The following is a 20,067-nucleotide window of genomic DNA, read 5'->3' on the forward strand; positions in this document are numbered from 1 at the left end:
ATTGATCATTGCAAGTGAACTGTAGAGGTGGTCATTTACTGGGCCCCTGGCAGGGTGCTGAACACTTTACATATATTATGCCTCTCAGGCTTCACCAGAGAGAGAATTCCACTTGAAAGATAAGAAACTGGAGCAGAGGAGCGATTAGGAGCTTGATCCAGGTTCACAAAGCTAGGAGGTGGCAGGCAGGGGTGTGAATTCAGGTCATACCCCAAAGTCAATCACTTTCCCACTACTCTGTAGTCACAAATAAACAAGGATCCTTCAACATGTCAAGAACTGAGCACATATGACAGTGACATTCCCAAATAAAATACATCCCTTAAAGAAGTAACCAACTGTTAGAACTTAAAGTATAATAAAAAAATAAAAATAAAAAAATTAAAAAAAAGAAGTAACCAACTGGACAACCTTCCCACTCCCAGTCTTTAAGGGGTCCTAGGGAGTCCAGGATTCAATCCCCACTATTTCATCCCATATTTCTTACTGTATTGAGGGCATTCTGTACTAATAACCACTGCCACAGCCACAGCTACATCTCTACTCCTTTAGTTTTGAGTTCTACCCTTTGAAGACCAAAAATCTCTCATTTAGGAGAATCCTAGAGATTTGAACACCAGTAAATAAACACAAGGTTTTTCTTTCCTCTTCAAATAGCTCTGGACACAAAGTTAATGTGGCAACTCTAAAGTTTATTTATAATTTAAAAATAATAACATTCTGGCTGGGCACAGTGGCTCACACCTGTAATCCCAACACTTTGGGAGGCCGAGGTGGGCAGATCACTTGAGGCCAGGAGTTTAAGACCAGCCTGGCCAACATGCTGAAACCCCATCTCTACTAAATATACAAAAAAGTAGCCAGGCATAGTGGTGCATGCCTGTAGTCCCAGCTACTCGGGAGGCTGAGGTGGAAGAATCATTTAAACCCAGGAGGCAGGGCTGGCAGTGCACTGAGATCATGCCACTGCACTCCAGTCTGGGCAACAGAGCAAGATCTTGTCTCAAAAATAATAATAATAATGATAACAACAACAACAACAACATTCCAAGGACACCTTTATTTCTCTGGAAATTTCCCAAATGTAAAATAAATAAATAAATAAATCATGAGTACTTTGCTTGTACAGGTAGAAAATCACTAGATGGTTTTACCAAAGAACCACTTACATGTTCTTCATCTTTCCCACTAACATTCACACTACCACCACCACACCACTGCCACACCACCACCACACCACCACCACCAAAGCTACTAATGAATGTCCTTTTGGCCAGACCCAATAAAGTAAGTCTGGTTAGGCCCTACCAATGCCATTCCACATTTTCCACATTTTAAAATATCACCTACTCTTAAAACACTCTAAAATTAGTCTCCTTATCCATAAGGTCTGAAAGCATCTGATATTATAGTACATTAGTAAAACTAAGTAGATGTGGACTATTAAAATAAACATTTGCACAGAGAAAACCGAAGCATTTCTAAGCCAGGCTACAGGGCAGTCCTCAAACTGGCTAAGAGATACCTATGTGAGTAGAGCAACAGTGAGGCAGACAACATTTATATAAACAGCACAGCCAATATTTTCTCTGCAATAAGGACAATTTTCTTAGACATATCATTTTTGCCAGAATGATACCAAACAACAGGAACAGTAATAACATCTTTCTTCTGAAAAGCTTGAAAAACTTCATGTTTATTAAAAATTGTTCCCCTACAACACTCCAGGGAATAGCTTTGCAAGGTCAGGTTGAAGGCGTTGTTACCATATAAATGTACTTTTTCCAAGAGGAAATGGCATCATTCTCGGGTAGTTTACAAGCTCCTACTGAATGCACACATAGCAATACGGAGTGCTGCTTCATCCACAGACCATCAGTTCAAGATGTAGTAAAGTCTACCTGGGAATGGACAACTGCAGCAAAGACTGCTCATCAGGAAAGGGAGACACAGACACAGCACAAAATTAAACAAGCAGGATTCCAAAAACTGAGTTTAAGACCAAGAACAAAATACCTAATATACTGACCATAGATAAATGGGGCTAAGCCCTGGAGAAGATCTCTGCCTCAGTTTCTCTATCAGTGAGGAAGGAAGAAACTATCACTTTCAGTGGCCATTATGAACCAGGACTCTTAGGCACATATTATTTTTTAATCCTTATGTTAGTTCTACAGATTCAAATTATAATAATTCTTTTTTTTTTTTTTTTGAGACAGAGTCTGGCTCTGTCACCCAGGCTGAAGTGCAGTGGCCGGATCTCAGCTCACTGCAAGCTCCGCCTCCCGGGTTCACGCCATTCTCCTGCCTCAGCCTCCCGAGTAGCTGGGACTACAGGCGGCCGCCACCTCGCCCGGCTAGTTCAAATTATAATAATTCTTATTTTACTAGGAAATCATGGGGACAGAGACGTTAAATGACTTACTCAAGGTCCCACAGCTAGTAATGGACAGAGACAAATTTCAGCCTCAGCTTGTGTGGCCCCAAAGAGTATACTCCACCCATTACACATCACTTTCTTAACAGAGACCCCTGCACAGAGAATTGCATTTTCACCCCAGAAATTCTAAGAGATGACTATTTGTACTCTTGATGCTTTAGAGAAAAATAAGTGCCTAGAGAGTATCTATCTCTATGTATAGAGATATATGTGTGTACATATACATACATATACATGTATATACACATAAAGCAATTTATACAGTAGCTGAGTTCCTAGTTGTTCTTTAGACAGATGTATTGCACTGAAGTTCAGCCATGGTATGCAAGTTTTAAGTGCATTATTTTCCCATATAACTGCATGTCACAAAGGGAAGGCTGCCAAATGACAGTCTGGCCTAGTGATTCACGGTGTCACGCTGACATACCCACACTGTATACTGTATCACTTCTGATACAGGTTGTTGTTTGTATTTCCTGGAAATCATTGACTTCATTTGGGAGATAAACAGCAAACAATGTCCCTAGTAATGACATGTTCCTTTTTATACCGGAACACACTGGCAGCAAATTTCATAATTTGGAGGAAAGGAAGGGGTGATATAAAGTTAAAAGTTCTCGATTTACAGTTCCCTCAAATCTTAGTGATCATGTTGCTAAGGCATTATCTTAAACACAGATGACTCTCTTTTTCATTTTAAGATTATGCCTTATAAAGTAAAAGATCTATTCAAATGAATCATATTCAATCGACTTAACAGGTTTCATGTGCTGAGGAAAATAACAATCCAGCCAATTTGGGATTTTTATGCTTCAAGATTCCTATTTGCTGATTTATGAAAGCTCTGCAGTTATACTTGACCCCTAAAAACTTAAGAATTTCTTTTTCTGTAGACACCAACACAAGCTATACAATATGTGCATGGTCACAGACAAAATAATATTGCCATGACCTTTCTACTAAGATGGGGTAAAGATCATGGAAAGGGGGCAAGAGGGGAAGAAAGAACAGGCAGAAGCACATTGGAAACATCAGATATTCACCGTTGAGGAGCTGCTTCAAATAAGATTCCTAACACTTACCTATGCTGGGGTCAATTTTGATCATTGTAGTTGACGTCTAGAAATGGGGTTATGAATATAATTATCATGAAGCAGCAATTGGGCAATCAGAACCTAATTAAGCCCACTGACTAGATTATCTTGTTTTCCCCTAATAATCACCTAACATTTAACACTTGCTAATTTCAGGACCTATGGGTGATGTTCATTCATTATTAACAAGCTTCAGCCACTGGTCAGAAAAAGAATGGGTGAGGTATTCTGAAACACTGAGTCAACCATGGGGCAGGGATGAATTTCAGGAACAGCTGACATCTGTTCTTCAACACCACTTCAGTTCTCAGGCCCGCAAAATTGCTAACTGGAGGCAAAGCCATGGGAGAAGATGGAATGAATGACAAAAACTTCCACACAAGTGGAAGGATACAATTCCATCTCCTTAAATCCGTGCTATTTTATGTGAACTATACAATATACTTTTTAAATTATCATAGAATCTGTCTTTGAAAATGTGGTTTTCTTTTCAAGAGAATGAATGATTTCTTTGCCAGGCCTGCACACATGAACTTTCTACATTTACCTCCTTAGAATATATCCCAAGCTTCCTCTCCTATGGAGCCCCTCACATTGAATGTGTTCGCAAATTCCCAATTCTCACTGTATCCACAAAGATATGTTGACCCAGTTCACCTTGTTTCCTGCAAAGCAGTTCCTGAGGGTAGTCTGGGTAGGTTTCCTCAAAGAATTAAAAGGAAAACTGAAGAAGCCCATTGAGAACTGGTCTTTGAGACAGGCTGCTCTCTGAGGGATTATCCTAGAATGCTAAGCACTACTGCCTAGGGTCACAGTTTATGCTGTCCGGGGCTGAATGGAGTTCCTATTCCTCAAATTAGAAATTCCACCCTAAGAACAACACGCTTCAGTTCTATTTTACTCTCTTTAACTATACAGTTCCATTGTTCACTTTATATGTTTTTTCTGAGCTTTTTTTTTTTTCTATTTTAGTCCTTTATCTAAGAAAATAACGGTTTTTATAAATTGGGTAGATAATGATATGGATGAGAAGTAAAAATGGATGACTTTGTGGCCTTCTCTAGTACACTTTATAAACAGGACATGTGTTTATCCTTCTGCAAAGGTTTTGATTATGGGTCTGTCTGGGGACCAGAGATCAACCGAATAGATCCACAGCAAAGTTAAGATTTTATAAAACCACCACTAGTTTCTTCAGGGCTGAAGAGTCTACTTAGCAACTAATGTCCAACCACCGTTTGCAGAAAAGCTACGCTCCTGGATACCGTAGGGATATCTGGATCTGCTCTATCTCCCTTAGCACAGTGTGTCACTCCATTAGGGACATTTGTGCTCATCCATAAACTTCCTTACTACGTTGTAATGTTTCAGAGAGAGGCAAATAAAACCAAAGCACTCATCACATCTCCATGATCTAAACAGAGCACATGGTGATCACGAAAAGGGGTGGGGGGTACTAGTACCCACACTTTTAAGAGAATCTGCACCATGCCCCAAAATGACCATTGAAGAGTAGAACTAATTTTCAAACATCTGCGTAGCTGTTGAGAACACTTCTCAGGCTGATAGTAACCAGAGCCAACACAGGGCACTGAGTTGTCAAAAGCGGCCCTATGAAGAAAAAAAGTACAACACCTTTTCTGCAAAAAAAAAAAAAAAAAAAAAGTCATACAGCACATCAACAAGTAGGTGGCTCATTTTTTTCTGAGTCTGATATAATTTTAAAATGTTTATTCCCTGAAGTGTCCCCTACATGGTCTCTTGCTTTTTTGCCCTATCATCTCCTCTATAATTCAGAAAAGGGTGCTCTTCAGTTAAACACACTTCCTCAAGCTATTACAATAAGTCATATATCTCATATCAACCAATATACTATAATTAATTTTCCATTATTCTCAGATTTCCTTCCAGAACTCTAAGGATATACTCCTGACATAAGCAACTGGAAGAGATAAACCATCAAGAACATAAGCTATTAGCAGATGAAGTAATAACCAAGGCTGGATCCCACCAGTTGAGAGCCAGGCCTCTGGAGGCAGTCCCCCATTCATGTGAATCCTGGCTCCCCTACTTTGCAGCCTCATGACTTTGGCTAAATTACTTTACCTCCCTAAACCTCAGTTTCCTGTACCCTATGAACAGTCCCTGGTTCATATTAAATGTTAGAAAAAAATAAAAACCATTGTCGAGTATTAACTGTGAGTCGGTCCAGCAGGGAAGACAACATTTTTTAAGGTCCTATGTGGTATTCCGACTCTGTAGAGTTGGCAGATTTTTTTGATGAAGCAATCATATTTATTTTCTATTGTTCTTACCCAATATTAGAACAGACAATATTCAATTGACAGCACAAAGGGGAGAAGTTCTTGCAGCTGAACTCTGATATTCAAATTAAAATGGTCTCTTCTGAGGACGGCACGGTGGCTCACACCTGTAACCTAGCACTTTGGAAGGCTGAAGCAGGTAAGGATTGCCTGAGCTTAGGAGTTCGAGACCAGCCTGGGCAATACGATAAAACCCCATCTCTATTAAAATACAAAAAATTAGCTGCACATGGTGGCTTGTGCCTGTAGTCCCAGCTACTTGGGAGGCTGAGTCAGGAGAATTGCTTGAACCTGGGCGGTGGCGGTTGCAGTAAGTCGAGATCGTGCCACTACACTCCAGTGACAGTGCAAGACTGGGTGACAGAGCAAGACTGTCTCCAAAAAAAAGAAAAAGAAAGAAAATGGTCTCTTCTACAAAGAATCCCTTCCCACTTATTGTTATTAAATACTAATTAGTCTTCAAAGACGACTAAGATAGAAAACACTGAAGAGAAAAGATTCTGGGTGATAAGTACTTGTAGCTGGTATCTATCTTTGGTCATCTTCAGCTATAACCCAGCATTCAAATTGTACCCCAAATGAAGGACCCCTCCAACAGGCCCATGGCAATCTGGGTTGAATGGTGCTCAACTGCTGACTAATTAGTCATAACACAGAGGGATGATGTAATCAGGGATTAGAATGGCTAAACATTCTGGACCACAGTGGCCTTATTTTGGATTTTAAAATGTTGGGACCGGATGGACAGACCAGCCTGTGACGCTTGGCTCAAGCCAATGGCTGAATCCCAAACTGACGCCAAGTAGTAGTCCATTCCTTTCCCCTCTGAAAAGGCACATCTTTATTCTTCATTTCTTCTAACACCCACGGCATAGGTAGAGAAGCTCTATGGATCACTTTAGAGAGGACTATCACATTTTCTGCCCATTAATAATGCAGCTATTTTCTGCTGTGCTCTATTCTCTACCTCGTTCATTTTCCAGGAAAATCTCCACCTAGGCCTACTTAACCAGTTCCCTTGAGTTTCCATCTGTCCTTTATCAGAAAGGCTGTAATTGTAACCCCAAAGTCACATAAATTGTCCTCCAAACCCAATTCTATTTTTTACAATAGGAACTGGCCAAAGAATGTGGATCTGAGCACTGGTCTTCATATTTCACACGTGTTAGGTACCAAATTACAAGGTCTTTTTCTACTTGCTACATTGCTTTCTTAAAAGCAATGCCTTACTTCTTCCCGTAGGCTCTTCCCAGTGGACAGACTTCTTCAATTTGGCTAGTCCATTATTTTCCTGTTTCTCTTCTTTTTTTCCTTCTCCCATCCAACCAGTCACTCCTTCCCAGCAAATTTCCACCATATAATTACAGTAATGCTTTAGCCTACTTTCCTGTTAGCTTTAACAACCTTGTCTATTTTCTACTTGTGCTGATGCTACTGTTTGCTTTTCTGACGGGCTAATCCATGTATCCTTTCAAGGCCTAACTTCCCTACCATGATAGCAGCTGGAGCTCTAATTCACAGGTGCCTTCCAAAGCTTTTCATTAGCAATAGAAATGAGATGGTTTAGAAACTCATTTCTTAATCTGCAGGTGAGTATTGGAACCTTTGTGCAGCAAACATCTTTCAAGTATCCCACATTGTGCCACTGCACAATTATTTTTGGAGTAATAAGGACAATGTTAAAGCATATTTGCAGTGTTAACGGGGAGAATTTTCCCTTAAAGGACATGGCTCCCATCCCCCAGTGTCTGGCATTTCCCAGTAAAAAGAGAGGCACTCAGCTGACATGAGCAAAACCAAAGAATAATGGCATTACCTTCTTAAATCAGAACAGGAAAAAGAAGAATTCCAAAATCTGGAGGCCTTAGCGTGTGTTCTGGTTCAACTGCCCAGACGAGAACTTAGAGAGTAAGTTTGGCCTTCCCCAGCTGGGCTCTGTGGCGACTAAGCCTCTCCACAAATCCTGGGCTTAATTACTTCTGACACAGTTGTCTCACCTGGGCCTACAGCTCCTTTTGCGCTCCAACCAAGCTGAATCCAAAGGTAATACTTCGCTTCCTCATCTTGGGCAAATGTTTAATTTCCTACTACGTGATCCTAAAAACATTTTAATCAGGATCTATTGGTTCCTAGTAGAATTTTCTCCATCTTTCCTGGTGTGGTATTTGTTAAAATTTGTCGATGTGAAGGTCTAGCAAATAACTTCCTGAATTATACAGTTCTCATCTTCAAGTATTTATTTTTTGAACAAATAAGTACCTATCAAACTTCCTTTCACCCTAAAGAACAGGGTCTACTCTTTGAATAAGGTTGGGGGTAAGATGTGGACAGGCACAGCACAAGTATTTTATTAATATCCAGAAGCAACATGCAGTAAACTGAATAAGCAAACACATGAAAGCAAGGAAATCAATACCAAAATACCCATGACCTGGCACACACAAAAAAACCTTCTCTCCAAGAATAACTCAAGAAAAAATGTCTCCAGCTAGGAATTAGGCAAGAATGCTTTGAAGACACCAAGTAATCTGCTCACCAGAAGTAAAAGGCAATGCATTTGTAGGTGACAATACTAGCACCTCCTCACACCACACCACTCTATCCTTCTAAGCCACGAAAATAATTAACTTTGTGCTGGAATCACACACACATCCAAAGACTTTAAAAACCCTCTATGTGCTTCAGCTGATGAAGATAGGAGGACTTAGAAAAACGATAAATTTTATGATAGCATTTCCAAGCACAAAATGTACATCCAAATTCCTTCCAATGGATTTCCCTTTTATCAGTGTGTGCAGTTCTCCAAATACAAAGTTCAAGGGGGAAAAAAAATCCAAAAGAGCTTCCTAGCATAATGCAAATACCATCTAAATTCATAAAAACCCATTTTCCCACATTTGGAAACTTCTCCTGGGTCTTATAAATCTAAGAGACAGTTCAACTTACAATTATCTTCTCTCCAATGCCCCCCCAACCCAAACTTTTTTCTTCTTCCTTTAGTACTGGCATGCAAACCATGCTGTTTTAACTTCTTTCCTGTTCTCCCAGTTCTTCTGGAACATTTTATTTTCGACAGTCAACTCATTTGGAGGAGTGCCACACTGAGGTTCAACTGTTTACAGCGTTAACTGTGTTTCTGCCAGAAGTCCACATCCAGCACTACCTTCTCCAGACTGCCTCCTGAATTAAAAATTGATGCATTCGTTTGGAAGGAGCTTAGGAAATGTGGAAACTTCCAAACATCACTCTTCTTCTCTGCAAAATCACTTTTGCTCATCCAAGAAGACAGAAGTGGAAACCCATTGCACCTTTCCTTTCAGGACTGTCCCATTGCCCATGGTTAAATGTTGTTTGTGTTGTTAAAAGTCACTTTAAGGATGATTTCATGTATAGTGGGAAAATGGGAAAAGGTTAGCCATTGGTCTGCAAGAGAGCTGGGCTCCAAGAAGATACACGGAGGGCACATTTTGAATGAGTAAGAATATTGGAAAACCACCAGTAATTGTTTCAGACTGGATTTCACCCTCTCAGCCATTCATCAGTATTACAAAATGGCATCTCTGAAAGGAGCCAATTTAAATCTGCACCACGTTGCAAAATAGATCCTCAGAGTCCAATTGTGGGCACTATTGTAAGTTGCAATAGACTCACACAAACTTCCAAAGAAGGGCATTTGAAAAGGGCTCCCAAGCCCTTGGATGATGGAATGAGAGAAGAGAGCAGCAAAAATGAAAAGAAAAGTACAGCTGCAAACTCAGAAGCTAACACTTTACTGAATGTCACATGAACAAAATTGGTCTCTGGATCTATGAATGAAACCACGCTCAACCCTGGGCTCCCCAACATGTTAAATCCAACTAAGAAAAGTTCATACTCCTGCCCACTAGTGTATGAGCACAGAGTTTCTCAGAAAGCCGTGGGCCCTGGAGAAGAGAGCGGCTATTTCACAACCCTCCACAATCAAATGCAATGGGGTAGTGGAAAGGGCACTAGGCTGGAGTCGGCCGACCTGAGTTCTAGGCCTGGCTTGGTTACAACTGAACTTTCTGACCTTGTGCAATTCACTTCATGTCTTTGTGCCAGTTTCCTCTTCAGTATAATGCAAGTGGAGGGAGGAGACTTAAACTAAATGATCTAGGGCCTAAAACAACTAGCTTCCAAATTGGAAGTTCTGCCTGGTGAATATTAAATACCCAATAGTCCTTACTTATAGTGTACATATTTGTCACTTTTAAAATAATTTTATGTTAATTTCTACGTGAGAAATAATATTTTTGCTCCTCATCCCGAAACTTCAGTTTTCACTCCCTACTCCCTAGAGTTGTTTCACATAACAGTAAGTGCCTCTTTTCCTTTCTTTCTTATTTTTTTAAGCAACCTTCCCCAAACTAAGACTTGTGCTATTAAAAGAGCTTAGAACTTCCCATTTCCTTGCTAGGGCTAAAATTAAACTGTCCATTCCTTAGGGCCCAACATAACATCTGCCAGATGTCTTGGCATATCACACAAGGACAGGAATTTTCTTCTAGCATTATCTACTCTCCTCTCTGTTTTCTCATAATCAATTAATAGGTCACCAATACCCAGCTAATGTCTCTCTCAAAGCCATCATACTCCATAAGCATGTGAAACTCACAAGATACTTGCTTTTACATACACTCACACACACTGACTTTTTTTTTTTTTTTTCAGTTCACTGGATTTTAGCTTTTGAGTCATGGAAATATTCTCCCTTTACTTCTGTTGAATATACCAACCCCCCCAGTCATACATTCATATCAGATCCTTAGTAGTAAGAGTCCATTATGTATCTCCTAATTGTGACTGCAGCATTATGAAACAGCATCTCTGTTCTCCAATTATGAGTTCAGAATAGCTGATACAGTTTTGTCAATTTCATGATGTAGTGAAGTGTAAGTCTGAAAAAGGCACATACCATAAAGAAGATAAGTAAGGTTACCTTAACCAAGAAATCGCAACATCAAGGAATAATTTAAGACAGAGTAGACCCGATTAAACTCCATCACACAGAAAAAAGGACTCTTTCCCATTGCAACTTTACCATTCCTTTCTTTCAGGAAAACCGACCACAAGTACTCTAAAGTCCATTAGTAGAGTTGGATTTTTTTTCTTCTGCTGTCTTCCGGAAGACTCATTAGGAAGAGTAGATAAGTTTTGTTTTTTTTTTTCTCTAAAAGTTGTCTCCAACTCCAAAGAGTAAGGGGGAAAAACAATTCCTCGGGGAATGTGGTCAATGAATTAGACTGACATAAATCCAATATGAGAAATATTATGGAATGTGAGAATACAACAAGAATTTTTCTTATGGCAGTGTGCATCATAGCTCACAAATATTTCTCCATGATTTCTCCTTGTGATATATTAGAGCCATGGCAAAAATTTGCATAATAAGCCACATGAACTTGTTTCATAAACAAAAATGATCTTTGAGCTTTGACATTAAATGAAAATGTCTGATTTAATACTTTTTATTTCTCTCATAATGGTTTATTCAAAATACTTGTCTTAATTCAAATGGTTATGTCTAGAAAAACTCAAAAAACTATGTCCTTAAATATTATGGTGTTTGCCATGTTGGTGAAGGGCATCAGAGATGGATGTGTCTTAGATAACCAGTTAGAATGCACTCCCAAATTCCAAGATGCCTCTTAAATACCTATTTTTCCCTTCCAGAAAAGTTCAACTCTAAGACCCCAAAACATTTGCTTGCAAAGTAAAACATGTGGAGAGTCAAACAGCTGGACTGACAACCAGTCAGATTTTTCCCCCCTGCTGAAATAAGCAAATGAACCAATTGTCCTGCTATCAATAACAATAAAAAAAGGTATCATGAAAGTTTGTTTCAAGATCAATATATAATGTACTTATGTTTACAGAAACATACATGGTTAATTAGATGTAAAATTATCTGGTAATTACTTTTCCAAATAACTCTTTATCCACTGCATCTGAACTTCCCAGTTTGGACACCCAGTTTGGTGCATCCATTTATGCATTAGCAAATTTAAATATAATATTGGTGAAATTTCACTTAAGAGCAAAAGTAATGGGATCAAAAGATTACATTCAAAAATGAATAATAAAAGTTATGATTCCAAGTAGGATTTTTTTAAAGTGCCCTTGGAGGGGCCTAGGTTTTTCATAAAGGAGCAGAGATCTAAGAGAAGTATTTTTAAATGAGCATACACAACAACTGAAACCATACATTTTTGTCTGCACAAACATGGTTTTACTTCATTGACCATGGACAATTATCAGCTAAAGAACCATGTATTTCCCCTCTCCTTTCACACCCCTCAGAAGAACAATAACCCTCAATTAATGACACAACAGTTTGGTTTGAAAAATGTGATGTTGTCATATACAGCACTGTGCATTTACTGAGTGACAGTGCTACCAGCTACTCAACAGAATATAATTACATCTGGAATCTAAAACCACTTCAATATGCACAAAAATACTGTAGACATAAGGAAATTTACACACAAAAATCTGACACATAATGAGAAAGCAAAGCAAGAAAAATGCTGTTATAAGTTGCTCACCCATGTGTTCCTTATTTCTGTTGAAGCTGGTACCTTTCTATATTTCTTCTTAGTTGAAAGCAAGGTCCAATTAGCCTCCTTAGAGTATATTAATTGGTTCTGAATTTCCTCCAAGTTTTCATTCCACCGTGGAGCCCTCCTCACCTATCTTCAACAGTTCATCTAAAATTCTTCCAACATCTTCCCTCATCCTCAAGATGGCTACCTCACCTAATGGAAAAGCAACATCTTCATGGTTGGCTTTTATAAATTCCTGAAGCATTTCGGGATTTAGTTCTTCGTTTGGGTCAATTATGTACATTCTCTAGAACTAATATGTGAAGAGCTCCCATCACTGCGTGGACAAGGGTAGGACTGGGTCCTTTTTTCAAATTATCCTCACAAAATGTCTTCCTACGTGTTTAATAAATTCCTCCCAATTAAAAAGGTGAAGATACCTGGACATAAGGTTTTCTCAACTGACATTGTGTTTTTCAAATTTGTTTCCATAGTGACATTGTTAAGAAGACATACTGGTATTTCTGAAGACTTAGAGTACTTCAGAACACAGAACAAAATAGCCGAAGGAAAGGGAAAGGGGGAAACAAAGAAACGAAAAGAAGGCCTAACATACAAATGGAACGACCTGAAGAGAAATGGAGAACCTGGAGAAACTGGTGTTAGTCAGTCTTAGAGTTCCTCTGAGATCTTGCAGGATTATTCTTATTATTTTTAATATTTGCAGAAATCAACCCAAATCAGACAATAAAGTCTTGCAATGCATCAAAACATGATGATGACCAAGCCCTAGAACTCAAAAAAATCTCAGCTTAGGGCCATCACCATCTTCACAAGGAGGAAATCACATTTCCTGGTGACTTTCAGGAGACCTGGAGCAGTTTAAAGTTGTGTGAAGACCTCAGTGGAAATGTTTTAAGGTTTTTGCCTTGCCTTTCCTGAAGGAGGTCAAAACCCTTCAGGTCCACTCAAAAGGAGAAAAAAAATTCCAAAAGTTTACTTTAAAATGGAAACAAACGCCTCAATAACTTGTGAAAGCACTCCTTTGGTGGAGAAAAATCTGAGGAACCCTTAAAAGCCCTCATTTCCTTGCATAATGAATAGATAGTGAGGAACCACCACAAGGTTTCCCTCTGGAAAGAGAGAAGGAGTAGGCAAGCAAGCCTCCTCCTCCTCCAGCCATCACCAACAGAGCTTCAAAATGGAGACATCCATAATTTTATAAACACTTCTCATCTCAGCTTTGTCTCCTGGAAACCCGCTCTCCTCCATTTTCTGGTGGAGTTACAACATGACACGGCTTACCTGACTCAGTTCCCAGCTCTTAACCAAACTAGTCACTTCCTCCAAAAACCTGCAAGCAACCTCCAGAAACAAAACCAAAGCAAACCAAACAGCCAACACAGACACTCAGACACAGCCCCCGGGAGCCCTGGGAGAAAGCCCCAACTGGTTGGTCTTTCCCCATCCCAGACGCGTGCTTAAAAATGAAACTTTTTTTTTTTCTTGGTTGGGGAGCAATATAAAAGGAACTCCAGGCAGCCTCCCTCCCTCCCTCTCTGTAGGTTAGAAGCTACAATGAAAAGAAAATGAGGGTTCCTTCAGGAATGGTGAACAGCCTGGAGAATGAACGTGAGAAGGAGCTTTGTGTTTTGGAGTCTGGACTGGAACCAAAGCAGACAGCTTGCAAATGGAGGACAGGGAGATAAAGAAAGGGAAAGAGGGGCTGCTCCAATGGGGGGCGGCTGCGGCTTCCCCTCGTGCCTGGAAAGAGGGCAGACCCCTGGGAACTGCACCAGGAGTGAGACGCCCCCCCCCAGGCCCCTGCCTTCCTTTCTCCCTTCCTCAGGAGAGCCAAGCGTGTGTAATGGCTTCTCGTCTCCAGAAACCGTTGTCCTCCTCCACCAGACGCTTCTGAACCTCCAGCCTGGAGACAGCTCCTCAGCCGCTCCTGAACCTGCGCCCCCCACCAGGCCGGTGCCCCCCGCTCCTCGCCTCTCTGTTCACCAGCAGCACCGGCACCAGCAGCTGCAGCAGCCACCCCCCGACACATCCCGACCCCGCATCCCAACTTCGGGGAGAGAGAGAGAGAGAGAGCGAGAGAGAGAGAGAGCGAGAGAGAGCCAAATACCTGAGGAAGAGGGGGGGTGCCAATCCGCACGGCTTTGCCATCGGGCGGGGGACAGGCAGACAGAGGGGGGAAAGGAAGGAGAGGGACAGAGAAAGAAAGAGGTCAACCCGCTCAGGTCGGGGCCGCTCGCTCGGAGCTCTCCCTCCTCTGACCCTCGCTTGCTCCCTCTGGCTCTCGGCTCAGGTCTCCGGCCTCCCGCCCTCCGCCCCCCTCTCTGTCCCTACTCCTGTCCCCACACTCGGAGCATCCGTCCTAAGCCTCCAGCTCTCTTCTCACTCATCTTTCATTTTCTCTTCTCTTCATAGAACTACACGAAATTAATTAAGCCACCGCGCTCACTCCCCCCAGCAGAAGGAGCAGCCAGCAGGAAAAGCACAGCCACCTCTACTGCCACCACTACCACCTTCTCCTCCTCTTCCTCCTCCTCTTCCTCCCTCGCTTCTCCTCCTCCTCTTCCTCCTCCCCCTCCTGCTCTCCCTCCTCCCCCTCCTCCTCTTCTCTCTCGCTTCTTCTCCTCTTCCAACAGCCAGTCCATGCAGGGTACTTCCTCTCCTCCCCGCTCCTCCAACCCTCCTTGGCCGAATGAATGAGCGCGTTTGTGCCTCCACCACCCCGCGCTCTCTTCCCCGGAGCACTCGGACCACCCCGAGGTGGTTGTTAATTGCAGTAACTTACAGAAGAAGCGTCCCGGCGCCGGGAGGTGCTTCGGGTTCTCCAGCCCCACCGCCTCCTTATCCTCTTTCTCTTTCTCCTCTTCCTGCTCGGGTTATTGTTGTGGAAGTTGTTTGGGAGTCTCATGTGCTTCTGCCGGGTCTCAGCAATGGAGGATCGCCATCTTCCCTGCCTTCCTCGGCTCCTCAGACTCGCTGCAGCTGCAGATGACCTGAGATATCCGTCTCTCTCCCTCTCCCTCTCTCTCCCTCCCTCCCTCTCCCTCTCACTCTCTCTCTCCCCTCTCTCCTCTTCTCTCTCCTCTCCTCCCTCTCCCTCGCGCGCTCTCTCTCTCTCCCTCCCTCTGTGTCTCTCTCTGAATAATGAGCAACCAGGGGGAGAGAGAAAGCAAGACAGAAAGAGAGAAGGAAGACAATCTTCTCCTGCCACACAAAACGCCGGAGCACCAGGGGGTGCGCGAAGCCTTTCTAATAACAACAACAACGTGCAGGAGAGAGGAAGAAAAAAAAAGAAAGAAAGAAAGAAATGAGGAAAAAGGCTAGGGGAAAAAAGAGGAAGAATTATCCAAGAGCTCGAGAAGAGCAGAAGGAGAAGCTGGAGGAGATGCTGAGGCTGCTGCTGCTGTCCCCCATCCCCCCTGCTGAACCCCAGAAGGAGGCAAGGTGGTTGCAAAGTTAAGGCTGGGACATTGTCTTTGTCACTCAGAGCCAGGCCAGTGAGATGCAAGAGGAGGAGGTGGCGGCGGCAGAGGAGGAGGAGGTGGTGGTGGAGGAGGGGGAGGAAGAGGAGGAGAAGGAGGCAAAGGAGAAGGAGAAGGGGAAGAGGGAGATGAGATGAATAAAGACCTGCGGAGAAGGCGGTGCGAGGAGCGCGGCCGCCGGGCCGAGGCGTGCGCGCTCGCGTCCCGGTGGCGACCGGCAGCCCTGGCCCGCAGAGGAAGCCCCCGGTGAGGACCCTGCCCGGCAGCTCATAGCGCTCCCACCGTCAGCTCTGCCCGAGGCGCCGAGCCCGGGCCCCAGAGGGTCCCTTACTTGCATCCATCTAGAGGCCAACCTTTGCAAAGAACATACATGGGGAACTGGAGGTTGCAAGTCTAAACCCAGATCAACCACGTGGGGCTTTTTAATCCCTTTCCAGCTTGCGGTGTGAGTATTTCCAGTGAAAAGCTCAAATTGTCCATTACTGGCACGTATTTTGAAGTCTTCTCTCCTGAAATAAAGGCTCATTGTGCGTTTTATTTCTTTTCTGATATGGAAGGTGGGGGGTGGAGGAGGAAAAGAGCCCATCATTCCTAGCTTCGGAACCACCACTTTCTTTTCCTAACTTGTGAAATGTTTTGACTGCGCACCAGAAGAAAAAAAGAAAGCCTGCTTAAATAACTTTACACCCTCCAGCCCCGCGTTGTTTGCACTTTCTGGCTGATCATCTAAAGGCTCGGAAAGTAACAATCAGCGCTCCTAATGATAAGGTGTCATGGTGTTGAAGACACGCGAGCCAAGATGAAGCTTTCACACCTTGAATTTTTATTTAGTGTAATTTCCTCCGTATCATTCAGAACTATTTCTTTTGCAAAGGAGTGGTTCCCCCTCCACCACCAGGTCGAAAGTGTCCTAAGGCTTTAATTGGACTGGGAGCGGTGGGGGGTGGGGGTGGGGGTTCTACAGTATCAAAAAAAAAAAAAAATCAATGCAGCAAGTCAGGAGCAATTGAAGTTCAAGGGCATGGGCTGATTGTACCATTTCTACTTCTCGGATCTTGGAGTTGGACATCAACAGCCTCAGGAGAGAGAAACGCGCAGCGCGCGGGGCAGAGACCTTAATTAAAGTTTCTTTTGTCCGCGTCTGAATTGGGGGATGTTGCTGGATTCCTTTGCATTGAGGAGCGCGCATCCGGTGAAGGCGCGGTGTTAAGGATCCTGGGCAAGACTGTCCTCTTTAAATACTCGCCCTTTCTCCTCCTTCCCCCCAAGCAACAGTCCGAGAAGATATATACCTATAAATCCACACAATAAAGGAGGAGGAGACGCGCGCGGAGTTGGTTCCCATCCGATAGCGGGGCTTCATAAACAGATCTAAATCCTCATTTTCCAGGATTTTCCCGTCCCTATATTCCTGAGCAGAATCTCTCACCCCGAGGCATGATTTCACCCACTTCCAGTCAACACTTCCTGCCCTTTTCTCCTCCCACTCACATTGAAAAGCTCGGGATCCCTAAAAGGGTGTTGATGGCGGGGGTGATAAATAAATAAATAAATGACACTCTACGCGTGCGGTGGAGAAGAAAGGAGGGGGAGGGAGAGGAAAGGCGAGGAGAGGGAAGAGAAGTAAAGAGAGGAGAACAAGGCGCAGAAAGGACAGAGGCGAAAGGGGAACGGGAGTCACCGAGAAGAGAAAGAAGAAAGGAGAGGAGGAGGACGCTGAGGCTGTTTCGGACTGAAATGATCCCGGCTTTGTGCGGCTTTCGGAGGACTCCCCCTTCCGAGTGCCCGGAGGGACCTAGGGAAGTCCTCCTGCCCCGAGCTCCTCCCCACCGAGACCCAGGGGGTGTCTGAGCACTGGCCGCCGCCACCCCATAAATTCCTCGTGGCAAACGGAGGAAGCGCGCCAGGTCTCCGCCGTCCCTCCACTGTCCCGGCTGATAATTTACCTCTTTGTCTTTAATAAAAAGCTGACTTTTTCTGTCAAGCTCTGCACCGGGAAAATAACAATCGTATTTCAGGTTGAAAGCTCCTATTACTGCTGGGTTTTGAAGAGGCTGCGATAAAATCTTCATCGACGTGAAGGTACCTTCTGGGTTGGCTTGGGTCGTAAGTCCTAAGATGGGGGCCGTCCTTCCCTGGGGGCAGGGACGTAGGGAACCAGGCGGGTGGGGAGGGAGGAAGGAGCGACGAGGTCAGAGGAAACCTTGGGTTTCCAAGGCTCCTGGGGCACCAAAGGGCTTCCCGCAGTCGGGGAATTGAGCCCTGGGGAGGAGCCTTTTGCGAGAACGTGAGCGCGCCCCAACACGCCTCAGACCTCGTAAACCCACTTGGCAAAGACCAGGGAAGCGGCTGGCGCACCGACTGCGGTGAACTCAAGAAATTAACCTGTGCTGCAATTAAACGGGCTGCCGCCCTTTCACACTCACCTCGAGCGACCGAGATAGAGAGAGCTCCCGAACCGGCCGCGGGGGGACCTGGCTCCACCCTCCCGTCCCAGGAGAAGAGGACAAAAAGGGGAGATGGACTTGGAGGTGGCCCCGCCCTTCACAACGCTCCAATCCTTGGAAACCAAACCTCCTCTCCAAGCCTCCACGTCTAGAAGGGACAAAGACAGCGAGGAGATCCAGAGACCGACGGGGGAGATGGTGGCTTTCAGGCTTCTGGTGTGGGTGCATGGGGGAAAGGTACAATGGTTAAGTTTCCATCCCAAATACGGCACCACACGATGGTCTTTAGAAGACACACTCGATCTTTGGTTTAGAAGCAAATTGACTTACTGAAGCTGTGAAGCGAACTATCGCAAAACTCTCTTGCTTTTTGAATGTGGGGGCGATACGAATTCAATTAATGATGCCATACACATCATCTTTTCGACTTTTTAGAAGTCACAAACGCTTTAACTCCCCAATGAAAATAATTGAAAGAGGTTAAACATAAAGGGAATGGGCTTTTCTTTTTTCTTGTTTTTATTTGGGGCAATTTTTCAAATGATTTTTTAAAAACTGTATAAAAGCTGGGTCAGTCAAGGAAAGCGCTGTGGCCGAAGGTTTTCGTGAAAACCTTAGTAAACTTGGCATTTAAGTAACAGTAATTATGCTTTGCCATTAGCAGACCATTAAGATAAACAAGAGAAAGTTCACACCTCCTGCTATTTCGTTCCCTAAGAATATTCACAAAGATAATACCAGGCTAGTTGGTAGGTTATCTTCTCCATTAGGAGGGTTAATGTTTAAATTTGTTAATTAAAATACAAAAAACTTGGTTTCCTACACAGCCAACAATATGAGGGAAGTCTCATGGGGACATCCTGACTCCTTGAAATTTACCTTTTGTTACTTTATCCTGTGGCATTATCCCCTGGAGTCATATGGGGTTTCAAGACTATTAATGTTGCAGGGAATGTGAATATGTTAGAAGTCTGGACTTTCTTCTCCCTTATCATTGGTGACTGGCATACACACTCCTCATAAAGAGAAATTATGGCTCATCAAAAGAGTGACTTTATCAGCATTAATAGAATAATAAATCTTGCACTTTTAGTTCAAGAAACAGTGAAGTCTTATAATCAGAATGACCAATGCAAATATGATCCATTCACTTGCCCAACTCTCAACAGGATACAGATAGTCTATAAATCATTTTAGTTTTTAAAACCTTAAAAAAGCAAGGCACCCAAATCTCTCAAAGGAAAGTGTTTATGGGGGGAAAAGGGACTTCTAGCAAACCTGCAGGAAGAGATCATGGAAAAACGAACAGTCGGTCCAGAAGCTGAATTAGATAGAATTTCCACCAAAGCAAGAATGGATAGATGTTCTAATGCCGTTGTTTCAATATTTATGTTCTATCATTTAAAAAAAGAAAAGTATTCCTGCTTCCTGAAAGCTATTAAAAAAAAAAATCCAGTTGATAGCCCCATTTTCTAAATTCCAGCTGGAAAACTGTTCGAGTTGATGATTTTAGCAAAAGGAAGAGTAGGTGAATACGATGTGGCTTTTTAACCACATTTTACACATCTTTTAACTTGGTGGTATTTCCCTATGTAAAACTTCCTTTCTATGCAATGCAACGTAATCTTTTTACTAATTGAGTTTGTGATTTTTTAATGAGTTATCTATTTTGAGATCTTGACTCTTGTTGGAAATT

At 43.0% G+C, this 20,067-nt stretch overlaps 2 protein-coding genes across 6 annotated transcripts in view; one reads left to right on the top strand and one right to left on the bottom strand.

Annotated features, from left to right (window-relative positions):
- ZNF462 (zinc finger protein 462) overlaps window positions 1-15,481 on the bottom strand; it is a 152,519-nt gene extending 137,038 nt beyond the window's left edge. For 4 of the 5 annotated variants that reach the window (XM_033237891.1, XM_033237890.1, XM_033237894.1 and 1 more), the window contains exon 1: window positions 15,228-15,477. The gene's annotated coding sequence lies outside the window, so the exon portion shown is untranslated. Of the gene's footprint in view, window positions 1-15,227 lie in introns of all 5 variants that reach the window. The other variant, XM_033237892.1, reaches the window with a different exon arrangement.
- Window positions 15,482-18,042: 2,561 nt separating this feature from the next.
- LOC117098876 lies at window positions 18,043-18,637 on the top strand. The gene is given in 4 exon segments (XM_033237895.1): window positions 18,043-18,087; window positions 18,089-18,454; window positions 18,456-18,560; window positions 18,562-18,637. Coding segments are annotated over 4 exon segments (576 nt in total). The 3' UTR covers window positions 18,622-18,637.
- Window positions 18,638-20,067: the final 1,430 nt, after the last annotated feature.

This window comes from Trachypithecus francoisi, unplaced genomic scaffold, assembly GCF_009764315.1.
Source record: "Trachypithecus francoisi isolate TF-2019V2 unplaced genomic scaffold, Tfra_2.0 Lachesis_group16, whole genome shotgun sequence".
In the NCBI taxonomy this organism is placed as follows: Eukaryota; Metazoa; Chordata; class Mammalia; order Primates; family Cercopithecidae; genus Trachypithecus; species Trachypithecus francoisi.